General features: G+C 44.2%; 1 protein-coding gene across 3 annotated transcripts in view; it reads left to right on the top strand.

Moving 5' to 3' along the window:
* Nucleotides 1–21,351, top strand: part of XPNPEP1 (X-prolyl aminopeptidase 1) — a 31,161-nt gene extending 9,810 nt beyond the window's left edge. For all 3 annotated transcript variants that reach the window (XM_038141059.1, XM_038141060.1, XM_038141058.1), the window contains 18 exons: nt 228–291; nt 1,991–2,095; nt 2,374–2,466; nt 3,359–3,502; nt 3,866–3,961; nt 6,171–6,252; nt 7,189–7,399; nt 10,113–10,202; nt 11,505–11,555; nt 12,666–12,724; nt 13,392–13,469; nt 13,978–14,049; nt 15,668–15,728; nt 16,606–16,675; nt 17,871–18,044; nt 18,898–18,974; nt 19,656–19,754; nt 20,800–21,351. In XM_038141059.1, coding sequence (XP_037996987.1) covers nt 228–291; nt 1,991–2,095; nt 2,374–2,466; nt 3,359–3,502; nt 3,866–3,961; nt 6,171–6,252; nt 7,189–7,399; nt 10,113–10,202; nt 11,505–11,555; nt 12,666–12,724; nt 13,392–13,469; nt 13,978–14,049; nt 15,668–15,728; nt 16,606–16,675; nt 17,871–18,044; nt 18,898–18,974; nt 19,656–19,754; nt 20,800–20,928 — 1,755 coding nt within the window. In that variant the 3' untranslated portion in view covers nt 20,929–21,351. The remainder of the gene's footprint in view (nt 1–227; nt 292–1,990; nt 2,096–2,373; nt 2,467–3,358; nt 3,503–3,865; nt 3,962–6,170; nt 6,253–7,188; nt 7,400–10,112; nt 10,203–11,504; nt 11,556–12,665; nt 12,725–13,391; nt 13,470–13,977; nt 14,050–15,667; nt 15,729–16,605; nt 16,676–17,870; nt 18,045–18,897; nt 18,975–19,655; nt 19,755–20,799) is intronic.
* Nucleotides 21,352–22,031: the final 680 nt, after the last annotated feature.

The following is a 22,031-nucleotide window of genomic DNA, read 5'->3' as shown; positions in this document are numbered from 1 at the left end:
CAGTGTTTACAGATGTTTGTGGGAGAAAAGTGCTGCAGCTTAAAAAAACCCACCAGTTGAACATAAATACAGTATAATCACAGTGGAATAGAGCCCAGGAATTTTTAACTCATTTTGTTCACTCTGTGGTGTCCTTTAGGAGAAAAAGGTTATCAAAGTATTTGTCATCAGCTGATTGTTTTTTTCCCCTGCTGCTATAAATAATTGCTGCCTCTTTTGTTTTCTAGAGTGAGTACATTGCACCCTGTGATTGCAGAAGGGCGTTCATCTCTGGATTTGATGGCTCTGCAGGTACCTTTCCAGAACTTGAGCTCTTGCATAATTTTCCTCTAAAGAAATAATTCCTTTCATGGCATAGAGGCAGGATGGAAGAGAAAATCTATCCAGCTTGTTTGGACTGTTTTATTCCCATTTCAGCATCTGCAGAATTATGTCTTGGCTACCCACTGGAATTATGTAATATCAGCGGAATAACAAGTTTTCACAAAATGTTTGACCCCTAAATGAACCTCTCATAAAGTCAAGTCCTGTTAACTGTTTAATGTAGTGCCTGTAACCTGTGGTGATTTCTTTTGATGTGCAGCCAGTATGAACAGATTTTTACGTTGCCCGTTTGGGCTGGGTGAATAGTGGATGGGCTTTAGCTGGCCTTTCTGTTTGAACAGAGCCAGGGCCAGAAACTCTGCATTTGGAAACTGAGCACTGTGGAAAAGTTTGCTTATCTTGCCGAGACAGGATGTTTTCTTGGCTGTAGGATAGGTCTGTGTTTCAAGAGACCTAGTTTTTACCCTAGCTGTTCCCTAAGCTGTGCAAATTACTCTGTTCTGTGGTTGTTGGAAAGTCACTTTAGTCTGCTGAAGTTATTTTCCCCTCTAATTGTATATCATTTTAATAAATACTGGTACCTATGTTTGGAGGGTCTATTCATCAGTTCCTATGAGCTCTGGGACCTCATTTGGAAGGTGATAAATCCAGGGCTGTGGGCTGCTGTTAATGGCTGACATGAATCGTGTATTAATTTTGCTCCTTCTGCGCAACCTCTTCATAACCTTCCTCTCTAATTTGTGCCCTTGTTAAGTGCTTGGAAGGTCTGTTCCCAGCCTGATGCACAGCCAATCAGTGAGGTTTCACACAGGGGCTCACCTTGTGTTTCTTGCTTCATCTTTTCAGGCTGAAGCAACTTAAACTGGGGTTTGTGTTGGGGGAATTTGGTAGAAGACAATGAGTTAATAATTGGAAACTCTGTTAATCTCAGTATCAGTTTTTTGTGACAGAGGATATTGTCGAGATGCAGACTCCAAAGACTTGGATTCAGTTTCAGTTTGTGCCATGGTTTGTTTTGTTTTGTATTGTCAAGGGCAAGGCAGCTTGAGTGCCTTGCTGGGATGTCACTGCCCCTCAGCCGTCTGTTTGCATCCCTCCATCTGGAGTCAGTGGAATGGGACGGACAATGAAACCAACAGAAGTTTATATTCATGTTTCCTGTTCAGCCATCTCTGCTAGAGCTGTAACATTTGGGAAAGGGGTGCAGCTGACAGCTGGGGGTGATACCCATGTCTGTATGTCTGGTATCAGCTGTGGTTTGTGGGTGGCCAGAGCCCAGGCTTCCTCCCCAAGAGAGGCTAGGATGAAATTCATGGATGTACAGTATATGTTACTGTGACAGCAGCCAAGTTAGACCACAATCTCTGTTACAGAAGGTTTGGAAAGCCCTACTTACCCAGTTCCACTGGCTGGCTGAGATTTGCTTAAGTTGAGTTCATCTGAGGCAATTCATTAAGGTGCATCCTTGTGCATACTGTCTCCAGTAGGATTTGGAAGGTCATAGGGCAGGGGAAACAGTGAATATCTCCAATGAAACAGGAAAACTTTTGAACAGTGATCAGAGGTGCCTTCTAGGGAATTAGGGTGAATTTCAAACACTGTCCCTGCTGTCTGTGTCTCTGCATGGTGCTGCCTACCCTGAATCCCCTTTCTGCCTCCTGCCTAGGTACCGCCATAGTCACCGAGCAGCACGCGGCCATGTGGACTGATGGACGCTACTTCCTGCAAGCTGCACATCAAATGGATAGCAACTGGACACTCATGAAAATGGGTATGCAGGAGCCTGGGGTACAGCTCCACTGATCAATGGAGAACAGTCACTTCCCACAAGTACGGCTTGAGCTGTAGGGATATCCCATCATGCAGGGACTTTGAGACATATTGGGTACATAGCTTCTGCTTTAGTGTCCTGTTACAGCCCTTGCCTGTGGGTCTAGACATTCATTAGTAGACATATCTGATGCATTAGCTTGGAATTTTTGCATAGTGTGGGAATGTTTGAATGTGACTGCTTCTTTGAACTTTTTTTTTTTTTTTTAATCCTTGAAGGTCTGAAAGATACACCAACTCAGGAGGATTGGCTAGTGAGTGTCCTCCCAGAAGGCTCCAAGGTGGGAGTGGACCCTTTCATTATTCCAGCAGGTTGGTTTTACTTTATATTTATAACTCTGGGTAGGGCAACTGGATTTTTCTTCTTTTCTTCTCTGGCTGAGCTGTTGTGTGATGGTATGCAGCTAACCATCTTTCAGATGTAGTGGTGGTTAAACTGTTATGCAAAACAGGTTGGATTTTGGTTTAGCCATATATCACAAGAGTTACATAGCAGTGCATTGACTCCAAAGCACAAGGGATGAGAACTGCTTTCTAGGCTTGCAGTGACTTTACCTGAAAAGCAGAATTCTGATCACCTCTTTTTGTCTGTGCTTTGGCTTGTCATGGGCACTTCAGTACAAAGGTGCTGAATGCCTTGGTCAGCATGTGAGCAAGAACACTCAGGCACAATTCAGGCTGTTACTCCTGCTTGGTGGTCTTGGGATCTCTGCAGCTTTCCCTGTAGGAAACACAGGGAGGAGTATCATATCAGAGTATCCATTTATTCATGCTTCAGAACATGAAGCACAATGCAAAGGTCACTGGAGGCAACAGGAAATATTTGCTTGCTCAGGTGGATTAAGGACCTGTCTTGTGGCTGTGTGGAAGCGACTCTCTTCTTGTCTAGCTTAGATCTTGCATGGTTCTGCACTGGGGGAGAGGACACCCTTAGGGCAGCTTCTGCAGCTGGATCAGTTCTTCTTCAGCTCAAGCATGAGGCTTCAGGACTGTGAGGTTCTGTACCTGCCACTGGCTACCGTGGTGTATTTGTGGAACTGTAACTGCAGTAGATTTTGCTGTCTTTCTTAAGGGAATGGGAAGAAGCAGAGGCTGGAAGGAAAGAAGACTCTGGTTTTTGAGTTTGATCTTTGTGAAGAGAGCTGTTGTTGAACATATGTGTGTTCCTTAAAGCCCCCACTCTTGACTTTCTTCCCTTTGGCAGATCAGTGGAAGAGAATGTCCAAAGCCTTGAGAAGTGCTGGCCATGACCTTGTGCCTGTCAAAGAAAACCTGATTGATACAATCTGGACAGATTGTCCTCAACGCCCCTGCAAGCCTCTCATCACACTTGACCTGAGTTACACAGGTGAGGAGCTGAACTCCCAATAGACATGGGCTGTTCCTATTGCCCTATATCCCCCTTTTGCTTTTCTCTTACAAAGGAGAGAGAAAAACAGTACCACAGCACAATGTGGTCACTGTGAATAGGTCAAGAAGGTGATCAGACCTTTGCTAATGACCCCTCTGTCCTCAAAACTCCAAATAACCATTTTCTAGAACTTGGGTGACTTCAAAATAAATCTGTGGGCATCTAGAAGGTAGCTCATTTGAGATAGTTCCTATCAGTTATTAGAAAGGAGTGAGGAGCACAAGCATATTATTGGTCTGTGTTTACATCATCATCCCCAGCAAAGTTAGAGACAGTAGCTTTTCCTCTTGTGTTTTGCAGGGGTCAGCTGGAGAGACAAAATTGTAGCCCTCCGTTCAAAAATGGCTGAGAGGAAAGTCATGTGGTTTGTGGTAACGGCCTTGGATGAAGTAGCATGTAAGTCTTTGCATCTCCTTTCTCAGTTCTTTCTACAAAATAAATGTTCTTCCTGCCTTGGAAAGGAAGAACCATGCCAGGGGAGAGGCCGTTATGAAAGCATGTTCATTAGACGTTGATTAACTTATCAATGCAGTGGTGGTAACAGGTCACAAACAGCAAGCCTGTATTTCTGCACAATGCCTCATTACACCAGTGCAGCTCCTTAATACAGTTTTGGCCCAGGAAATGCAGCAAATCATCACCTTTGAAAAACAGCCCAGGCAAAGGGAGAAGGTCACATACAAAGCCTGAGGCAGTGTGATGGAAAGAAAAAGACCTGTGAGATTTTCTGGCTGTAAAATAACCTGATGCTGCCTCACCCATTGGAAAAATTGGAGCCTGTTTTCTGCTGTGGAGTCTGGGCTATAAACAAAGCAGTGCAACATGTGGCTTTGTATACATAAAGCAAGGGTGGGGTACACCACATTCACAGTAATCTTCCTAATTGTCACAACTTCTTAAGTCAGTCTCTACCTCTCCAGTGTTCAGCCAATGCTTTGGTTAAAACAAGTATGTCAGGGCTCAACTTGTTTTTCCAGATCATTTCAACCCAGGGTCTCACTAGAGTCCCCTCTGTGTTTGGGGCCCCAGGATGGCTGGGTCTCTACGCCCTGGCTCCCAGCCCAGTGTGTAGGAAGGGAGAGTGGCCAGAAACAGCAGTGATTTCCCCAGGACTGCTGTTCCTAGTACTGTGTGTCCTTTTTGCAGAAATCACCAGTGCACACACTGCTGGGGGAATGTAACACTGGCAGAGTGTGAGTGCTGCTCATCCTGTGCCCCGTGTCTGATCTGGAAAGGTAGAAATGGGGGTGCTGTTTTCCTCACTCCAGCACTGCCAGCACAATGTCCCTGGCACTGGGTGAAGCCAACTTGATGAGGTCTGTGAGCTGTTCTGGATCTGGGACACTGAGCAAAGAGCTTTTTTTTGTGAAAGAACTGCTTCTGAGAGTGGTGAATATAACTCCTCCCTGGGGAGGGATGAGCAGAGATTGTATGTCTCACCTTTTCAGGCGCATCTCCAATTAAATTAATGATAAATTGGTGCCCTGAGGTGGTTTCAGATTAAATGTCTCCAGCAAAGTGAAGCTTGGTTATGAATCAAGAGTGTTAAGATGAATCAAAGAAGGTCACGAGAGCAGCTCATTTTCGGGTGCCTGGTTGATTTCTTATCCTACAGGGGGAAGGGGAGAAGTTGTTTTAATTTTATCTAATTCAGTTCACTGTGTAAAACTCCAGACAAGTTTCTGGGGACAGAAAAAGAGCCACAAAGGAGATTGTAGCCTTCTTATTGCACTGGGAGTTAGCTGAGTGAGGAAGTTTGTGCCCATGCAGTAAAAAGTTCTTTGTGGCTCTTGCATTCAAGTGACCTACTGCTTCCCTGGAGAGAATTAAGCTCTATTTTTACTTTCATGGCAGAATTTGCACAGTTCGATGAATACTGTGCCGGGTTGTAATTTAGGACATGTTGGTTCTTTTCCCAGCTGTCCTGCTGGCTGACCTTATTGGCTTGAGTAACTCATTTCAGCTAATTGGATACCCTGGAGTTTTTATTTGACCCTAAAATCAGGATTTTAGAGATGCTGGACATCTACTTCCCTTCTTCAGTTTGTCTGGAGTTGTGTGGGACAAAATCTTTGTGAAAAATAGCTAAGACTGTGTAGTCTGAATCTGAGATATTGGAGGGGCTCAAATGAGAGGCCTTTTCGGGGTATTGTAGTCTTGCCTATTGTGTCTTCCTCTTACCTCAAATGTCAAAAGGATTGGAATGAAATGATAGTTTGTAACTTTGAAGTTTTCTAGTTGTTACAAAATGAGCTTTTATTGCATTGCGCAGACCAGAAAGGCCAGACCCTACCTTTTGTACACGTGTCCTTGTCTTTCCTTGCCTGTACCTGTTTTTTTCCAAGCCAGCCCTCCTTTAGAAGTTAAACACCAGTTTAAACACCCAGGAGTGTTCATACTGTGGTTTTGGTGCCATCTCCTGGCATAAATTTAGGATTGCCAGGAATGAAGCAGGCTGTGGGGACAGCTGTGTGGGAGCTGGACTCACAGCCTGCACCCATGATGTCTCATTGCTTGCCTGTGTTTTTGTGAGATTATTTTTGGTTTTCTCTAATGTTGCAGAAGATGAACCAGGACTGTGATTCTTGGTGTTCTTATTTTTCAGGGCTTTTCAACCTTCGAGGCTCTGACGTTGAGTACAATCCTGTGTTTTTTGCATATGCCGTCATAGGAATGAACACAATCAGGTGCTTGTATTCCCTTCCCCAAGATGCATTTTTCTGGGAGAGAGCTGTTCTAGCAAAGTATTTGTCTTTTCAAAACACCTATGCTTGGGTACTTTAGTGTCCTTTCTGAGCTCTTTTATCTCCAACATTAGTTACCCTCCTCCCTTGATCAGAGCTAGGGAGGCAGCCAAGAGCTCTGCTGCACTCCTCAGCACCGTGGCTGGCTTGCTGGGTGACCTTGGGCACGATGGCAGAATCCTCTGTCATGCTGGGATAATGTGTAGGGCCTTTGGAGCTCTGGGTGAAATGTGGCTGGCCTGGACATTACAAACTTTAGGGAAAAGTCTAATTGCTGAGTCACTTCAAAACTGCAGGGACAGTGCAGGAAAGTTTCAGGGCTGGCTTATAACAGAAGGCTTCTTTCCTGTGACTGCCCCATATATTGAGCGTCAGCAAGCACAGTTTCTTTGGAGGCACCTGTAAGCTGCTACTTAGATCCATCTAAGGTAAAACCTGACTGGGTCAGTGAGTACAGGCTGTGTGAAGGTTGAGCTGAACTTCTCAACTCAATGAAAGCGAGAGCAATGTGATACTTAGAACTACAGTAGCTTTTCTCTTTCCAGATGGTGCCCTTAAAAGTTTGAGAGTGGCTGTTACTTGCCTCTGTTACTTTCCCGTTTCAAGCACAGTGATGGGATGTAGCCATTTTGACTGTGTCATACAAATAGAAATGCTATCAGTTCTTTCCTCTAATTGGGGTGGCACATCATAATTTGAAATTGGGGTTTAAACTGTGTGAAAGCTGGTAGTTAAAATGACATAGGACAAAGTAGAGTGCTTAATTAATGATTTCCTTTCTCCCTGAAATGTTGCCAGAATGGTTTTTCCTTCCCTCCTTTACTCCAGCCACTGTTGGATGTGGTCTCACCTATTTGATCTCTCCAATTTGTTTCTCAGGCTCTTCATTGATGGTGACAGGATGATGGACCCAGCTGTGAGAGAGCACTTACAGCTTGACTCCACTCTGGAACCTGAGTTCAAAATCCAGGTGATGCCCTATGGATCTATCCTGTCGGAGCTGCAGGCTGTTGGAGCAGGCCTCTCACCCAAGGAGAAAGTGTGGCTCAGTGACAAAGCCAGCTATGCTTTGACTGAGGCCATTCCCAAGGTCAGTGGTTCTAGCAGGGGAAAATGCTTTACTCTTCTCTGCTTGGTGTGGTTAGGAAGGGTGTTAGTGAGGCCAGCTGGCCTCAGTTTCCCCTCTACAAAGTCCAATGCAGGCTGGAGCTTGTGCAGAAGGGATCCAGCCATGCTGAGGTATCGAGGGGTTGGTAATCCTGGGGTTGCTCCTGCTGGAGCTGCCCTTCCAACTCCCTAAGCCGATTTATCCAAAGAATTGTCAGCTTAAGATAAAACAAGTTCAGTGAGAGAGGGGAGGGAAGAGGCAGCAGGGTGAACTCAGGTCATTCTGCCCATGGGTGGAGCATCAGCCTCATGTGGATGAGCAGCAAGAACTGGAAACTTGCAAAAATGGAAGCAGGAAAGTTGAGCAGGACTTCTGGGAGAGTGCATTTGGCTTGATCTGAGTGTGTGAGGGTGGTTGCCCTTATTTAGTTCAGTGACTTGAGGATATCAGGCAGTATGTGATGTCCTTTACTGAAGGCAGGAGGGAGAATATGGCAGTTGTTGTAGGAGGGAATCTTGTGAGGACACAACCTGCAGACACTGGTTGTCCATGCACTTAGTGCATCTGCTGAGGGACAGTTGTAGCATCAGAATAATTTCTGCACAGCCATACATGCTATATCTTGCTATCCTTTTGAACTTGCTGTCTGGGACTCCCTCTGTCCACCTAATATTCTAGTAGGCATGAAAGATACCTGGGGAAGGACACAGCAGCTGTGGACAAATGAGCTGGTTCCCATGCATCTTGTGTACATCTCTTGTTTGCTGGAGATCACATTCTCTGAAATAGTGTCCAGTTTACAGTGATGTCTAGTAACTAACAGATATTGTGAGTAAATATACAGGTTTTTGTAATGTAAAAATGAGGTTTTTGGTCCCTGTCTAGGGTTAAATCTTCAGACACCATCAATCTATTTCTAGGCCTCCTAATGCAGAATACTGACAGCACAGTGTCTATGGAGCATTCAGGATAAATTGTTGTTCTTTTGACTTCAGAGTAGGAAGCCCCTTGCTGTAGTTGCAGTCAATGATCTATCCCCAGTTTGGGTGAGCTGCTGTAGTTGATTTATGTAGAGTATCCATATGGAGAAGTACAGAAGGTCTGAGCTAGAGAAAGGAATATAATGAGTTGGAGTGACATTATTTACCCTGTGAGCACTGCAAGTTTTGGTTGATACTGATTCATTACAGTGCTTCATGTACTCTGTGTGCAATTGGGAGAGTCCCTGCCTCAAGGAGCTCTGTGCAATTGAAAGCAGGCAAGGAGGACTGAAATGTCTTGATTAAAAGCCACTTAGAGAGTCACTGAAAGAGCCAGAGTTTTTCTAGTTCCTCCCTGGCTCTCCACCACTTCAAAGCACTCCAGGCCAGTTGCTCAGCTGGTGTGAAGAACACCAGTGCTGGAAGTCCATCTACTGTCTGTCTCCATCAGAGCCAAATATTGACACTGGCAAAAATCCATTCCATTATTAAACACAGATCTGCAAACCCTTCACAGATTTGTTTACAGCTGCATGTAAATATACTTTTCACAGAAGAATAATAGTACTTACCAGTATCTATAAAGGGCAAGCCAAACTAAGAATCTGACTATTTTTCCTGGTTGATAAAAGGACTTCTCTGACTTTCTTGTGACTTCTTCTGTAATTTAGTTTCTGCATTATGTAGTGTAGTTGCTTTGCTGTTTTTAAGAATTTGGAAATTGTAAGCCTGTAGGATTTATGTGAATTTAGTCTTTGCAGAGGATCTACTGGGCCTTTCCTTGAGTTTGAGTGATATATATATGTATACTGATGCATTTAAAGTAGGAAACGTGTTGCTTGGGCTGTGCTTCTTTAGGTGCTCATCCCATCTCCTGATATATAATGGGTAGAGCAGAAAACCGGGCAAAAGACTTGGTTCTTCTTCTGATGCCAAGTGTGATGAGATTTGGGCAAGTCACCTCAGCTAGTGAATTTCTGAAGATGTGCTGAAAGCAGCCAAGCATTCCTGCTAATCTAAGGACAGCTGGTGTTTGAGGAAGTGTGCAGTAGTAAGGGATCAGTTACTAGTTGTTAATGCAGGGTCACCCCATCCAAGCACAGGAAAGCTTTGTCTCAAACCACTGATGTAAGCTCCTTTCAGAACTGGCAGCATGTAAAGCTGAGCTTTGCAAAGGCCTTTCCTGTTTCCTCAGTTCTTGATGTGTTTGTCAGAGCTTCTGAGCATTAACAGTGGTGGTGCTCAGTGCTTGGTACCTGGGCTGGGTACCCTTTGCTCCCTGCTGCTTGAGGGTGGCTGTCAGGTAACAAATCAAGGTGGCTTTTAGGTCGTTTCTGCAGCCTAAGTTCTACTATAGCATCAGGGATTAGTGTTTCTCATTGGCCTCTGGGCCTTCAGCATCCATCAGCAACAGGAATCTGTGGCTCAGACATTGATATAGATATATGGTATTTAGGATATCCAGGTCTTCACCCTGGTTCCTGACATATTGTTTAGTTCTTTGGATTTCCCTGTGGCTGTTCTTCCTTCAGTCAGGGACTGTTTCTCCTGTCTATTCCCCAGTGCACTTAGCTGACTGCTGGCAACCAGCATCTGACAGTGCTGAAGGTTGAAAGAGGCTGCCAAAGTACAAATTGTGGCCAGGCTGAGTTATTAAATCTGTAGGATTATGTAGTCTGACTAATCCACAAGTAATCCCTGTCCTTCTGCTGCAGGCTTACCGATACCTCACCCCATATACCCCCATCTGCATTGCAAAAGCTGTGAAGAACGCAGCAGAAACAGAAGGCATGAGAAGAGCACATGTAAGTGAAGCCTTGAGTGTCTCCTTGCACATGGCAACAGGTTTGCTTTACTTTTAGGGAAAGAAATAACATTTTCCTTTCAGTTTTAATGTTTTGGATAAAAAGCAAATAAGAATTTGGATGGCAGGATAAAAGGTCTTCTGTCAGACATCTACTGCTGTCGGAGCAGGTTTTTTGCTTGGTTTGCATTCCCTTGAAGAACAACATTTGCAGTAGTGTGAGGAAACAGCCTTGTTCTGTGGGAAGACTGTGCAGACTTGAGAAATATTGTTTGCAGTGTGGGCTCTTAAAGGGATGTTTCCCCTTTGCTAGTTCTGTTGTCTTTGTCAGTGGAGTCTTCAAATTGTTTTCACTTGAATAAACACAGCCTAAATAACACACAGAAATTCTTTGACACATGGTGCAAAGTGCAGGCCAAGATGTTCAGAAGCAGCCAGTGTCCTCAAAGCACTCTTTTAGTCTTGCCATCATGACACTGGAAATGAGGCTGATTTCTCAGGAAGCTTCATATTTTCAAGCAAGGAATCTGCCTTTGAAACAGGTTCATGGTGGGGCTGAACTTTTCTCTTGTTTATCTCCTGTTAGTTTTCAAGCAGCAGTTTTCACAATAAGAGAATGTGCTAGTTGAAGCAGGGCTGGCAGTTTTGGGCCTGTCCCATATTTTCTGCAGCTTCTTGGGAACCAGTACTTTCTATTTCAATGTTTTTTTTTTCTCCCTATTAGTTAAGGGGAAGTAAAAATAGTTGTACTGAGAAGAGGCACTTTGTCACCTGCCACCTGAGGACAAAATTGTGCCTTGTTCTCGTACACATCTCCTGCTTCTTGCCCCTACATGCTGCAAGCATGTAGAAAAAAGAAAGGAACAAAAATGGGGATCATGAGGCAAGAGAGCCAGAAGCTGTGTGGCAGAGACTGTGTGGTGGCTGTGTGCCCAAAGGACATGTTCCCCTGTCACATCACCAGATGTATCGTGTGGTTGCCTTCTGCGGTCTGAGATGCAAGATCTTGGCTGCTAAAGCAAAATAGTCTTGAAAGTGATGTGTGGGGTAAAGCCAGACTTCACACAGTAAGTAAGATATGTCCGAGCAGTAATTACTAACTTTCATTTAACTCTCCAGATACATTTCCAGTGTTTATATTAATTACAGAGTGCAAAACCTGAAAATACCTCTTGGATCATCTCTTAGTTTGTGTTTCCGAAACTTGCAGGTTGAATTCTTTTGCATCAAAACCTGTTTATACTGAGGCTTGATAAATCTTGCTCCTTCTCAATTCCCTTTTCTTGTGCCTTTTTTAACATAGATTAAAGATGCTGTTGCCCTGTGTGAGCTCTTTAACTGGCTGGAAAAAGAGGTATTGTATAACTTTTTTTAACTTGGAGATTCTGTTGCTGTGCAAAATTCTTCAACAGCATAAACTTTTTTGTTAGTCTTTATAGTGGCTTTACTGAAAATGGGGAAACAGTAGGGGGTTTATCTGGTGGTTTGGGTTATTTTGTGAGGATTTCAAACATGCTTTTATCCAAGGCTGAATGAATTTTTTTGGAAAACATTCTCCCATTCATTTTATACAGACAAGTGAGAAATTACCTGAACAGGCTTAGTGTAGTGTTAATGCTGTCTTGTGCTGGTTTGGTAGTGTGAATCATGAAATAATATTCAGCTTCATACAATTCTTTGGAATTATTCTCATGATAATCAGCATTGTCTGCCAGTGTGAACAAATCTGGCATTTATGAATGGGAGGTGCAGTGAAAATGGGATAAAAACAAATTATTTGTGTATTCGCTGGGTTAGAAGTACTCAGTGGATGTGCAGAGTGCCACGTGTTACACAGCAACTTACTAAGCTGTGCCACTGCATGTCTGAGTCTGTTGGCTTTATTTATGGAGAAGGCATGATGGCTTCCAGAAGGTGCCTTTTTGCATGTCTGAGTACCTCAAGAAGTCAGCCTCAGGGGTTATGAAACCTAGCTCTTGCCCTGCTTCGCCTGTTTTCCAGTCCAGGGGAAGTTGGGTCACAGGTTTGAATTTATCAAATGCCTAAAGTGAAATTTAACACACTTTGTGTTTTCTGCAACTGCTTCCATTCCTGATTTAAAAGCATAAAATTTCTAACAGCATGGGTTGGTAAAGAGAACTATTTAAGCTTAGTGTCACCTGACTGTGAAGAGTTGTTGCCTTGTGAGAGGTTGCCTGTGCACATCTCAGTGAAGTTAGTACTGCACTAACTGCTCCCTAGTCAGGGTTCAGCAATCCTGCTGTGTCTGTCTCCACTTCCTTCTTCTCAAATGCCCTGCACAATGTTGCTGGGTTTGTGTTTGTCATTACTGAGGAATGAGGACAGAAAACCTGGAAAGAAGCCACTTCCAGGGTTTCATACGGTACAGACAAGAGCCAGTGTTTAAGCATATAGGGTTTTCTTTGCTTGTTTGCACTAATCTAACCCATGTCCTTGTTCACAGGTCCCAAAGGGAACAGTAACAGAAATAGTTGCTGCAGACAAAGCAGAGGAGTTCCGCAGGTAAAAAGTAAATCTACTCTGAGGAGGTTTTCTGGGTGGCTTTTTTTATCCATTGTTTTTATTTAATTCTTTAGAAATGCATCTCACTTGCAGATATATTTTACCTGAGGACCTTTACTAGTGGATTTATTTGAAAACTTGAAAGAGTTGGGGAAGAATTGGGTCTCTTGGGAAATACAAGTCCCAGCCCACTGGATCCTGTCCACTTGCCTTTTGAGATAGCAATGAGGAGTACTGCAGGTTAGGACACTTAAATACAAGATAGTTGTTTCCTTACCGCAGAGAAATGTTTATTTTAAAGTCAAATTTCTTCCTCTTCTGATAGGGAAAGAGCACCATTTATTTTGAGAGTTACTCCCATGTATGTATCAGCAGGACCTCTAAAATGCCTTTGAGTAAATAAGTAACAAAGTAGAAATTGTTCAGCACATCTCTTCCTGGGTGATTTGAGTTGTGAATTTTCTTCTTCTATGGAAAGAGTAGATCTGAAAAACAGATGGCTGGGAGAAGAGGGCTTCAAATGGTACATTTCTTCTACCCAAATTTGCTTGTCCAGGTGGCTTTCAAAGCCAAGGGAAAGGCTGAGGTGATGTGAAACTCCAGGTGCCCTAGGTGCTTGGTGTGCTCCTCTCACTTCTGCTGTAGTGATCACAATCTTTTCTTTCAGTCAGCAGAAAGACTTTGTTGAATTGAGTTTTGCTACCATATCAAGCACAGGTCCAAATGGAGCCATCATTCACTACAAGTAAGAGAAACACAGCTTCTCCTTTCAACCTTCAGCAAACACAGTTGGAACAAGCTGTCTCACTTCCTCATGGAGTCGCAACAGAGTACTCCGGGGAGATGTTGCTTGCTATCTTTCTTTACTCCTTACTAAGTAAAGATCTTTCCTTGCTGGCAGCATGCATGTGTTATGATGCTGATCTGCTCAGGGCCATAGAAAAGGGCTATTTCGGGGCTGGAAGTCTGGGAAGGATGAGTATGAAGTGCCACGGCTGTTCTGAAATACATCCAGAAGCAGATGTTGAGGGTTTTGCTGGAAGCAGCAAAGCTCTGTACTGTAGTGCCATTTGCTGTATACAAATCCTCTCCTCAGTATGATCCCTGGCTCAGCATGTGTGGGATTTCCATCACTGCCACAAGAAATCAGAGCCAACACATCCAAGCTTGTAGTTAATATGATTTCTGGACTGCAGACGTGGGCTGGAGACCTTAAAACTGTGGAACAAAAACCTTTGTGTTTAACTGAGCAGGCCAGTTCCTGAGACCAACAGAACGCTGTCAGTGAATGAGATCTACCTCCTGGACTCGGGAGCACAGTACAAGTGAGTGGATGAACGGTGCTGAACTGCCATGTGTTCTTTTCCCCATGACCTCTGCAGGGTCAGCTCACATTTGCCTTGGCAAGCGAGGCAGTGTGGAGGTTTGAGTAGACAGATCAGGGCTGCTGACAGGCCTTGCTGGGGTCAGGGACAAGATGTCAAAGTACAGTTCCCATCTGAGTCCCATCCATCCCCAGTGTGATGGGAGCTGTGCTTTAGCTGGTGGTTTTGGTATTAAGTTGCAGGAACAGGGAGCAGGCCTGACTGCCCTGGCTTAGCCTTGGGCTGCCTACTCAGCAGCCTGCACTGCTGGGTGAGGCACCTACCCTGCAGGATCTGCCCTGTGGGCAGATTAGACTGATGTTGAGGTCAGGGCAAGGTGGGGCAAAGAAGCAGGACAGCACTGCCCTGTGGTGCTCTCTGCCTTTTCAGAGAGACTCAGAGTCATGGTTCCTCATCCCAGTGGCCACTTGGGTCTTGGGTATGTTTTTTGGGAGGGCATCATGTCTGAAAACTCACTCAATGGTGTTTTGACAGTGCCATTCAGTGGCCTCAGTTCCTTTACTGTGGAACTCTTGACTCCATGGAAAATGAAAGAAGTGATGTTTTTAACCAGTGTAAATAGATGAGAAGTGGCTTGTTCAGGAAGATGCAGGACAATCCTGGCTGCTTCTTTGAGATGGGCTTTGTCTTTAGAGCTATGCCTTTTTGTTATGTCAGTCAGGAAGAGCTTTGAAAAAGAACCATACAGACATCCTTTGATAAGATTTTTACAAGGAGATCTTTTTTCCTCCCCTCTATGGCCTAATTAACGATTTCCTTAGTGCCACTATGAAAAGCAGCCCTTTGGATACAATGTAAGCTGGACATCAATGGCACTTACCACAGCATTGTGACAGGGATGCTTTGCTTGTCCCTGCTGAGAAGTTAAACCGTGAGCTCTTTGTGCCCTCGGCCTGTGTGCGCTGGGGAAGAGCACAGGGACAGGAGCGAGCGTTTCAAAGGGAACTCGTTATTTCAAGAGCCACTGTGTTTTTGACAGCAGGCTCAAAATGCTGTTTGCAGAAGGAACTTAGAGCCAGTTTCTGACGTATTAGATTAACCCCTATCCAAATGCAGGATGATTTGCAGAAATCTTAGCACAAGGTACCCTGAAGATGAAAGGGATACTGTTCCCCCTTACATTTCCCTTTTCTGAGCTGGTAGCTGTCAATTTTGCCCAAGTGTGTGTTTTAAAGCTGTTAGTGAATCGTCTTCCATACAAATAGGCTGAATTTGGCCTGTTCTCAATGGACAGGTACCTGTTGCTAAACCTCAAATTAGCATCGTTTTTATGAGCAGTTTAGATTCTAATTTGGGAAGAGCTTTGGGATGCTTGTGATTGAAAGATAACAGTGTGAATTGTAAATCATTATTGCTGCATCTGGGGCATTGTGTTCAGGAATTTTTGAGATTAGGAGCGGTTACATCATCAGCCTTGTGTAGCACAGAGCAGATGACTTTATCCATTTATGAGCTTGGTTGGTTTGCTGCAGTGTGACTGGGTTTACTGTGCATTCTCACTTTGATCTTTCTTTTCCCCCCATCCCTCTGGTTCCTGCATCTTTGTTTGCTTCTGAAGAGATGGTACAACAGATGTGACCAGGACAATGCATTTTGGCACACCATCAGCCTATGAAAAGGTAAGTTGGGATCACTGTGTGGTTTGTGGTCTGACCCTTATTATTAGAGATGCTTAAATTAGTAATGTGCTCTATTGCTATGCTGTCAAAGTTCTCTATGGAGTTACCATTTATTTACCAGTATGTGGCAGCATTTGGATAAGGACTGAAAAGGAGACTGTCATACTTCAGACTTCCAAAACAGAAACTGTTTTAGAGAATTGACACCTTTCTATCTTAAAATGCACAGCTCTCATCTGCAAAATAACATGCTTCCTCTAAGAAATAAGAAAATCAGCAGACTGAGGAGAAACATTACTGGTTTGTCCAATAAGGGAGCCAGGACAAAACATTACTGGTTTGTCCAATAAGGGGTCTAATTTAGTGCAAGGCTCAGTGTCTGATGCAAGACTCCAGTCAGATTGTGCGTAGTGTATGATATAAAAAATCAGTCTCAGACTTACCTGAAAAGGTCTGTGTTGGAAATTTAGCAGTGTAATTTTGTTTATTTTAAATTGCTTCTTTAACTTTTTATAAGTCTGAACAAAAACTAATTTCATTATTATAGTTCACTTAGTGACAGAAATATGCTGTAGGGTATGTCCAGGAAGTAAAAGTACAGCCAGAAAGAGAATCAGTCATGTAGAACAGGTGAATGCTCCTGCTAAACCTGCAGTCTGAATTTGTGATAGTCTCTCTGTAATTACTGGAGAGGGATCTTCAGAGTGATGTAAACTCCTTCTGCACGGTTTGCTTTGGCATTACCAGCCACACAAGGGCATGAGCAAGTTTTTCCATATCCTTTGCAGTTGGCTACAAGATGCAGCCTCTCTCGCTTCTTGGGGAATACAAAGCTTTTCCTTTCCCTCTTTACTTATGGCACACATTTCTTTGACAGGAATGCTTCACATATGTCCTGAAGGGACATATAGCTGTGAGTGCTGCCATCTTCCCAAATGGAACCAAAGGTGGGTTGGTTAGTTGGAGTATTTTGACCTCTGAAGAACCATTAAGTGGTCTGAGAACAGCGTTATGATTGACAGGTCTAGGCAGATCAGGCAGATGTTCATATAACAGTCTGTTTCCATCACAAGACTTTGGATTCTGAATTACTGATGCCTTCTGTCTCAGCATCAACCAGTGCTGAAAATTCTGAGGCAAGCAGTCTGAAGGATTTTTTAAGTGCTCTGTCTCTAGGATGATAGTGACTTTCATCAGTCAGTGGCACTCATGTGACTTTCATCAGTCATGGCACAACACATGTGCTTGGAGGTTGTCTTTATTCTTACTAATGGCCCTATCAAAGTGAGAGGTCACTCTCCAGCTTCATAAGGACTGGCTAATTCTCTTCCAGTTACTGTGGAATCTCTTGTATCAGTGGGAAAATACATGGGAATATGACACACAAAGGAGCTGGTTTTATTTTGTGCAGGAGAAGTTGTGACCTATTGTCCACCTCTGGTGAATTTGTTACAGAGTTATTTTCTCCCTGGTCACATCTTATACAAAACCAGCTCTTTTTAGAGATTTCTTCAGTTTGCATTCTTGGGTAGGCGAGTTAAAAGCAGCTGCACAGTGCTATGAGAAACCCAAACTGAAACGGAAGGGTATCTGAACTTGGATACATGGGCTTGGTGTTCGCATGAAGGCAACAGAAATTCTGTGCCCCCTGGTTGAAACTGTGTGAAAGGAGTGGCCTTCTGGGCAAAAAAGCCTGGCTGATTAGTCCACCAAATACAATTGACAGTTCTCCTATTTTCAGTTCAATAAGTGCAGCTCCTTTTAAGACCAGTACTGAATTCTCTGTGGGACTTTTAACCATTAGATTCTTTCCTGAAAATGTCAGTAGAGCATGCAGCAATGCAATGTTACTGTTACAAACATCTCTTGAAGACCTGTGTAATGGAGAAGAGAAGGGTTCTTTAGCTGAGAAAGGGATTGAATGTCAGAATTGTCAAATCTGCCCTGTAACTTCTAGCCATCCAATGACATGCTTTCTTTGTGGGTGATGAGGCTTTTTGAGGGGGTGGTGGTAGTTTTTATTTGTTTGGGGCTTTTTTTTTTTATTTATTTATGTTTTCCGGGTTTGAACCTTCAGAATGATTATCAGTGTCTCTGAGGGAGCCTGACTTGTTTGAATTCTTTCTCCTTGTCTGTCTGCAGGTCACCTTCTAGACTCCTTTGCCCGCTCTGCCTTGTGGGACTGTGGCCTGGATTACCTGCACGGGACAGGACATGGAGTTGGCTCTTTCCTAAATGTGCATGAGGGTCCATGTGGCATTAGCTACAAAACCTTTGCAGATGAGCCCTTGGAGGCTGGCATGATTGTCTCTGATGGTATTTAGCACTGGTGATTCTCTCTGGTCGCTGGGGAGGGACCAAGCTCTTCAAGATGCGGAGGGAGTAAATGTGACTGATGTAAAGGAAATGCACAAAAAAGGATCAAAAGCTCTGGGCCTGCCTCCTCAGCTTGCTGTTTTAGTTGTCATTTAAGCTCTCTAGGTAAAGACCCTCACATTGGCTTTTCACCTTCCATGAAGCACCTTTGCAGTGGGGTGCTGCAGGACTGCTTCCTGCTCTCTACAGCACGGGCCTCAGAAGAGCTGTGCTGGCCAGCTGGCTCTGGCATACAGTGCAAGAACTGGCTGCAGTACAAGGTGGACACCAAGCTTTCAGGAGCTAATCTGTCTTCGCTATGGGCTATTTGAGGCAGCTGTTAAATCTTTGCATGCCTTATTCTTCCAGCAGTAAATTAACAGTGTGCTGGGGTTTGCTGAGAGACTTACATTCCTTCAGGGCTGCAAAGTCCTCTCAGGAAGTCAGGGAAACAGTCTCTAAAAGAGTGTTTTGAGGAAGGGGTTACCTACCTGCTTTTCATGAAGACATTCATATTTTCAGAGTTTCTGGTATTTGAACACAAGTATTGCTCTCTCTTGAATTCCAAGGAGATTCTGAAGCTTGAGGGCTGCCTGTCTTATTTCTTCTCTCTTTGAGAACTTTTGCTGTCACCTTGCTCGGGGCTTTTGTGCAGATTTAGTAGCATCAGAAATTTGCCTCTGTGGTTGCCTGATGTCAAGATTGCTTAGTGACTTCAGTGGAGTAGAGACATAGAGGGGAAGTTTGGCCATAGGGAATAAGTACTTGCAGAGTGCAGCAATGTGGCTTAGTTAATTACTGTCTGTTTCTGCAGAGCCTGGCTATTATGAAGATGGGTCCTTTGGGATCCGGATAGAAAACGTTGTCCTTGTTATCCCTGCTGAAACCAAGGTGAATGACCTGCTCAAGATGCACCTTTCTCCATGACTTGCTGGTTATAAAACTTAAAGTACTGGAACTTGATGTGGGACCATGCTGCAGACAGTTAAATGCTACTCAAGATTCCTGGTCTCCAAAAACCCTTATTGATGAACGCTGGTTCTAAGTCTCCCTTGATTATGGGAGCACAGAAGACAGTTTTGCTTCTGCAGAGTTTCCATTGGTTGAAATGTGTGTGTGAGAGTTGTTTTAAGTTGTTTTCTCTCTGTGTGTTGAAGCAACTTTATTCAGCCCCTTGGAGTCATTGCTGTTGAACTGGTTGATCTCAAGCTGGGATTTTCCTCTGTGGTAGGGAGCTGTCAGTGGCAGTAGAAACAAAACTACAGACGGATTCTGACATTATAGTTGCCAGTCTGGCTGGGTTATGCTTTTAGAAATTCAGACTGAAAATGATCATATAGTCATCAAGCTGAAGTCCTGTACAATTTTCACCTTTAGAAAGGGACCATTGAAAAAAGTAACTAAGGTTTATATCAAGATTCTTTGCTTGAGCTGTAAGAAAAATGTTGTTGTAAGTTGCTACCCTCTCATCTGAATGTTACCTTCATTATTCTGTAGTGATGACATAACCCAGGAGTGTGATCTGGGTAGAGCTATTTCTAAAATTGTACAATCTCTGTCTTTCTGCTGCAGTACAATTTCAAAAACAGAGGCAGCCTGACCTTTGAACCCTTAACCCTGGTTCCAATCCAGACGAAAATGATTGATGTTAATTTGCTGACAGAAAAGGAGGTAAGTAAAACAGGTTTGCACTGCCTTCTTTGCACTGGAACCAGCTTATTTTATTCTGTTTGCTAGAACCACTGGCCATTGTTCCATTTCATAGATCCAGAGAGAAATCCTGAGCACTCTTATTTTTAAGCTTGACCCACTTTGAAGTGAGGGGATGAACTAAACCAGCTTTTCAGATGTCCTTCCCATCTACATTATATGATGAAGACAGTGAGGATCCCACCAGTTATGTTGTTTTGGTAGTTCCCTTAATATGATACTTGCTGCTGTCATCTCTTTTCCTACTCCTGCCTTGATTTGCTTCTGGCAAATGTCTGTCTTACCATGCTGTTTCCTCAAGAACAACAGTGTTGACTGTCCCATCTCGTTGTCTGCATCTGCTTGTGACCAGTCCCATTCAGGCACACCCCATTGCTCAGTACACATGAACTCTGAGCAGCCTTCTCTGATACCTGCTCGGCAGCATTTATTCCCTGAGCAGCTTCATACTCTAAGCTTTCTGTTTAAGTCTCCCACCACCTTCTCCATGGCATATTTCATCCTGTTTTTCTACTATACTCCTTATTTTACCTCAGCACATCCTCCTTTTTGGAATGATAACCCTGTTTTGCATTTCCATTTGCTGAATAGGGTTGTGAAGGGTTCCAAGATCTGCCCTAGGGTTACCTGTTCAGATCAATAGGGCAGCTTGTGCCTCAGGAGTGCATTGTCCAGTCACAATTTTGCAAAGCTATTTATTAATCTGTGCCAAGGTATTCAGACTTGCTGGAGGCAGTGATTTGCAGAGACTTGACTTGTCAGCCAAATCGACCCTTGGCTCCTCTGAAAACCCAGGACGAGTTCCTTCAGTTCCTACCCTCATCAAATGTACAAGTCCCTTCCATATAATAGAGATCTGTCTCTTCATGACAGGATTCCAGCCCAGCCTACCAGCTCAGACCCAAAGAGCACAAGGCCTACAGATGTTTTTGGCTGTACATAACTTGTAAGGTCACGAACTCTCTTCTGTGTTCATGCTGAATGTCCTGCCCCTCCCTTTCTGCAGTGTAACTGGGTGAACGAGTACCATCAGAAGTGCAGGGAAGTGGTGGGAGCAGAGCTGGAGAGGCAAGGCCGGCACGAAGCTCTTCGGTGGCTCCTCCGGGAGACAGAGCCTCTGGCCCGAGTCCAGTAGCACCTGCACTGGTGTGTGGAATGTCAGGACAGCTCCGTGTTCCGATCATCTTCCCGGAGCTCGGCACCACTGGGAGGACGCTCTTCAATAAGCATTTGGGAATCAGGAAGGGATTTCATGTAGTGTTTCTTGCCCCGCAGCACGTGCGGGTAATGTGGGGCTGAGGAGGGTTCCTGTCTGAATAAGTGTTTTGGGGGGAGGGATTGAGCATAGAAAACAAACAATAAATAAGCACGTTGCCTTTGAAACAGAGGTCTTATTTCAATAATGGTTCTAAGAGGCAATACTGGAATATTTTATACTGTCTGGTTTTTCACTGTGAAAACTCAGTATTTTTGCATACTTGGGTTCCAGTTGCTAAGATGTTACCCACACAGCAGGACTGATTACTGAATAAAAGATTCCAATCCACTGTTTGCTCCATCTGTCTTCTCTTGCAGTCGGTGATGTGTTGGGTTTGGCAGCTTGAAGAAGGACAGGAACCTCATCTTTCCACCCTTATGTGTGCATCTAACTCAGACAGGGAACAAATATGTTTAGGACTGCCTGGTGCCAGGTGCTGGGCAGAGGTTATGGAGAGAGCAGTCAGTTCTGATTTGTGACAGGTCCTGGAAGGATATGGAGACACTCGGCAGAGGTTTGTGTGTGCAGAGCGCCCGGGCCAGTACTTCTGTCTATTGTTATGTCTTACTGAGTGCTTGTATAGCCCATGGCAGTGCAGGATGCGTGGGCAGTATCGTGGAATTGCAGCTCTTCCTGGACACAAAGCAATTAGTAAATTAAATAAATAAATAAGCCCACAATGGACCAAGGGCGGGCTCCGCCGCGGGCTCAGCGCGGCCGGGCCGGGCGCAGCGACACCTGGTGGCCGAGCGAGGCAGTGCGGGCTGAGCGGTTTTCTCCGGCGCTGCCGCGCTCGCTGCAGGTGTTCGATCAAAACTCCGCTTCAGTATCAGATAATAAAGGAGCCATCGGGTAACAGCAAATCAAATTCCTAATATTTCAAAGAAATTTTCTGAGGAAATGGAAATGTTTGTGTACATAGTTTTCTTTCCCTCTTCCCCCTGCCCCCAGCTGGTTTTTTTGTTTTTTTGGTTTTTTTT

This window comes from Motacilla alba, chromosome 6 (assembly GCF_015832195.1).
Source record: "Motacilla alba alba isolate MOTALB_02 chromosome 6, Motacilla_alba_V1.0_pri, whole genome shotgun sequence".
Classification (NCBI taxonomy): Eukaryota; Metazoa; Chordata; class Aves; order Passeriformes; family Motacillidae; genus Motacilla; species Motacilla alba.
Note: the sequence above shows the minus strand (reverse complement) of the source record. Positions and strands in the feature narration are given on the sequence as shown.